The sequence below is a fragment of the Mandrillus leucophaeus genome, unplaced genomic scaffold (genome assembly GCF_000951045.1).
Source record: "Mandrillus leucophaeus isolate KB7577 unplaced genomic scaffold, Mleu.le_1.0 Scaffold1, whole genome shotgun sequence".
Taxonomy (NCBI): Eukaryota; Metazoa; Chordata; class Mammalia; order Primates; family Cercopithecidae; genus Mandrillus; species Mandrillus leucophaeus.
Genome location: NW_012098097.1, coordinates 11938873 through 11943095, shown reverse-complemented (window position 1 = coordinate 11943095; position 4223 = coordinate 11938873). Strand labels below are relative to the sequence as shown.

Here is a 4223-nt window from a genome sequence, read left to right as displayed (position 1 = left end):
TGTGCATGTGTGCCCCCATACCTGGCTAATTTTTTATATTTTTGGTAGAGATGGGGTTTCACCATGTTGGCCAGGTTGGTCTCGAACTCCTGTATGCATGTGTGTGTCAGAGATAATGATAATAAGCTCTGCTGTGTCCTGGGCACTGAGCTAAACCTTTCCATGGTGCAATGCCCACAAGAGCCCCAGGATCTGTTGCTTTCAGGAGCCCCTTTGGGCAGTCGAAGACACTGAGGTTGGTCTCGGGGCACCTTGTCCAGGGCTCCTGGTGAGTCCGGGGAGCTCCACTTTGCTGATTTGCAGGATGGGTTCCCAGGGATGACTGGCTGTCTCCTCTTTGTAGCGGGAAGTCAAGGCCTCCATCAGCTTCTTCATGTCCTACGTGCACACCACAGTCAACGAGATGTCCAGGGTGTACCTGGCTACTGAGAGGCGCTACAACTACACCACACCCAAAACCTTTCTGGAGCAGATCAAACTCTACCAGAACCTGCTGGCCAAGAAGAGAATGGAGCTTGTTGCCAAAATCGAGAGGCTGGAGAACGGCCTGATGAAGCTGCAGAGCACAGCTTCCCAGGTAGGAGTGGGGGCCAGCTGCCAGCTCCTGTGCCGTCCCCTGGAGGCCTCGCAGGAGCCGCTACTGTCACAGGCTTCTACGGGCTGGTCACACCGGGGCTCAGCACTGCCTAAAGCAAGACGAGCCTCCTGCCTTTGAGAAGCATTCACTCCTAGGCCAGGGTTAGTATACTTGTCGTAACGAAAAAACAGGCTCAAAATGCTTTCACAATGTTGATCATACAGAGGGCACATTACACAGGGGATGGCACCTGCCCCACGTCTGGTGAGATTTGATCATCATGCCCAATGCAGTCAATAAATATGCATCTGTTCATTCATAAGTGCCATTCATACCATGGTGCCCGGCTCAAAAACCTCCCTGGATCCTTTCCTTCATGCTGTGTTGATATGTAAGGGTTCTGCCTGCTTCAGACCTCCTCCATCATGCAGTCCCGGTCCTTCGTCTTTATTGCCCACCACTGACACCTGTGAGGGGGCCTGAAAACAGCTGCCACCTCCCTGCTGGAGTTGTGAACAGACTGGCGCCTCCCATTTGCTGCCGGGGGAGCTTTCGCACCCCTGCCCCCCCCCCCACAAACTCTCGCTGTCACTCTCCCACCAGCCTGGAGGGGCCCTGGCCAGCCCTGCTCAGCACTGCAACTCAGCTGGCATTTGAGACAGAGTCTCGCTCTGTCATCCAAGCTGGAATGCAGTGGTGCGATCATGGCTCACTGCAGCCTCAACTTCCTGGGCTCGAGCGATCCTCCCACCTCAGCCTCCCAGGTAGCTGGGACCACAGGTGCAGGCCACCATGCCTGGCTACATTTTTTTATTATTTATACAGACAGGGTCTCACTATGTTGCCCGGGCTGCAGTTGATATTTTTCTTTTCAGTCACCTTGCCAACTCCTTTGAGCACCAGGAATGTCTCATACTTGTGACCCTGTGTACACAGTCAGGGCTCAATACCTGCTTTTAAGATATTGAAAAGACTCTCCAAACCGAGTCACTGGGAGTCGTAAGACATAGTCCTGCTGTTCTGCCCCTCCGTGGCTCCCACCCCTCGTCTGCCCAGTGCAGGGCGGCGTATGTTGGCTGCGGCCCACGCTTGCTGTTTCTTGGTTTCTCCTTCCCCAGGTGGATGACTTGAAAGCCAAGCTGGCAATTCAGGAGGCTGAGCTCAAGCAGAAGAATGAGAATGCAGATAAACTGATCCAGGTGGTCGGCATCGAGACCGAGAAGGTCAGCAAAGAGAAGGCCATTGCTGACGAGGAAGAAGTCAAGGTCGAGGTCATCAATAAGGTAGGTGAAGGCAGCCCAGCATGGCCTCAGGAGGGCTGCTGCGCTGGCCAGGCCTCCTGAGCATCCCCATGCGGTCAGGTGCCACCGACAGGCATAGGAAAGGCTGAGACTCACATAGAAGGACAAGGTTCCTAAACCAGTGGGACCCCGAAGGAGGAGTCTCTCCCAGGTGAGGGCCCCCACTCAGAAGCAGGCTTTCCTTAGAATTAACTCCCATCCCTGTGGCCGAGCTCCTCAATGTTCAGCCCCCAGCCCACGGTGGCGGCCTCACCAGGAGCTTGTGAGAAATGCAGGCTCTCGGGCCCCAGCTTAGCCCTGCTCAATAGGGCCTGCATGTTAACGAAATGCCTGCGATCCATGAGCATGGGAGGGGTTGAGAAGACCTGGCTGGAGCCTGGTCCTCAGACGTGCGGCTCCAGACTCCCACACCCCCGCCACAGAGGTAGGACGTTACTGGCCTCGGGTGGGCTCCTTGCTGGTTTTGGGGGTGGCTGAGGTTGAGAACCACTGCTTAGGGGGAGTGTCTTCATCATCTTTGGAGCCTGAAGGTCACAGCATCATTGGTGTAGCTTCTCATCACCCCTCCCTGGGTGCTTTTTTTGTCATCAGTCCCACATCTGGGTAATTATTTAAGAGCGTTCCAGTCATTGCCCACTGTCTCCTGAGTGAATGAATGAGTATGTGCATGGATGAAGGAGTTGCTACTTTCTTGGGGCGGGGGGTAAGCTATATACTCTGAGATGTTCCATTTTGGATGGATTATGAAACAGCCCCAGAAACAATAAGACTGCAAAGTCAGGGTGGTCTGGGTGGCCCCTGGATTTCCCCTCCCATCTTGGAACTCAAGAATCCCACCCAACTGCCAAGGCATTGCTCATTCTGCCCTGAGCGCTGTGGGGCAGAGCACAGGAGGCAGGGAGGATGGTGGGCTCCAGACAGGGGCCAAGTACACATGGAGGGATGTTGGCAAAGGAGTGTAGTCAGCAAACGCAGCAAATGAGTGGTAGCCAGAGGGGCAGACTCTTTTGTGGAGCTCAGACCTGCTGGGGCCTGGGCTGTCCCTCACCACTGCTGCCTACACATGCACATATGCACATATGCACATACACGCATGCACATACACATACATGCACACACATGCACACATATACTCATGCACATGCACACACATGCATGCACACACATACACACATATACTCATGCACATGCACACACATGCACACACATGCATGCACACACATACACACATGCACGTACACACCCCCACAGGTAGATGGACAGACCTGCAGTAACCTCTCCTGTCCATCTTCCTTCCAGAATGTCACCGAGAAGCAAAAGGCCTGTGAAACGGATCTGGCCAAAGCAGAACCGGCCCTACTGGCAGCCCAGGAGGCTCTGGACACTCTGAATAAGGTAAAGGGGGAGGGAAAGAAAGGGGACCCCTGGCCTGGGCGGAGAGGAAGCGGCCTTCACTGCTGGCATGGGTGGCGACGCGCTCACGGCGGCTTCCTTGGGGCATCGCCGAGGACCCAGTCCAAACTCCCGTCGGACCCATCCCGTCTGTCGTTTGCAGAACAACCTGACAGAGCTGAAGTCCTTCGGGTCCCCCCCGGACGCCGTGGTCAACGTCACCGCCGCCGTCATGATTCTGACCGCCCCTGGGGGCAGGATCCCCAAGGACAAGAGCTGGAAGGCGGCCAAGATCATGATGGGCAAGGTGGACACCTTCCTAGACTCCCTGAAGAAGTTCGACAAGGAGCACATCCCCGAGGCCTGCCTGAAGGCCTTCAAGTGAGTCGGGGCCTCGCGGCCGGGGCTTCCCTCCGATTCTCCATCAGGCCAAGGCAGGGTGCTGAGGGTGAGGCGTGGCCTCAGGCTCCTGGGGCCTGTGGCTCAAAATCTAGGCAGCCCCTTCCCCATACAGCACCCCAAGAACACAGCTGACAAGCTCAGCAGCGGGAACCCTCAGGCCACAGGTCTGAGAGGCCGGCCAGGCCCCACAGAGGTCGGCCCCTGTGAGAGCAGCTGACCACATGAGCACATGTATTGCACACATGAATACATGTGAGCACAAATGCAATGCACACATGCACACATAAAAAATGCACACATGCACACATACACATGTATACAGAATCACACGTGTGCACACGTACACGTGAATGCAGTGCGCGCACACATGTGTACATATAAGCACAAACATGCATGCACATATGTACATATGAATGCAGTGCACAGAAAGTGCACACACATGTGCTCACATACACATGTACACACAAGCATGCACATGCATGCACACATGAACATGTGTATAAATGAATGCAGTACACACAAAATATACATGTACACAGATGCACATGTGC

The 4223-nt window shown here is 54.8% G+C and overlaps 1 protein-coding gene across 1 annotated transcript in view; it reads left to right on the top strand.

The window, feature by feature from the left end:
* Positions 1-4223, top strand: part of DNAH17 (dynein, axonemal, heavy chain 17) — a 172697-nt gene that overhangs the window by 129994 nt on the left and 38480 nt on the right. The window contains exons 57-60 of the mRNA XM_011966878.1: positions 344-577; positions 1696-1860; positions 3178-3273; positions 3434-3651. Of these exons, the coding sequence (XP_011822268.1) occupies positions 344-577; positions 1696-1860; positions 3178-3273; positions 3434-3651 (713 nt within the window). The remainder of the gene's footprint in view (positions 1-343; positions 578-1695; positions 1861-3177; positions 3274-3433; positions 3652-4223) is intronic.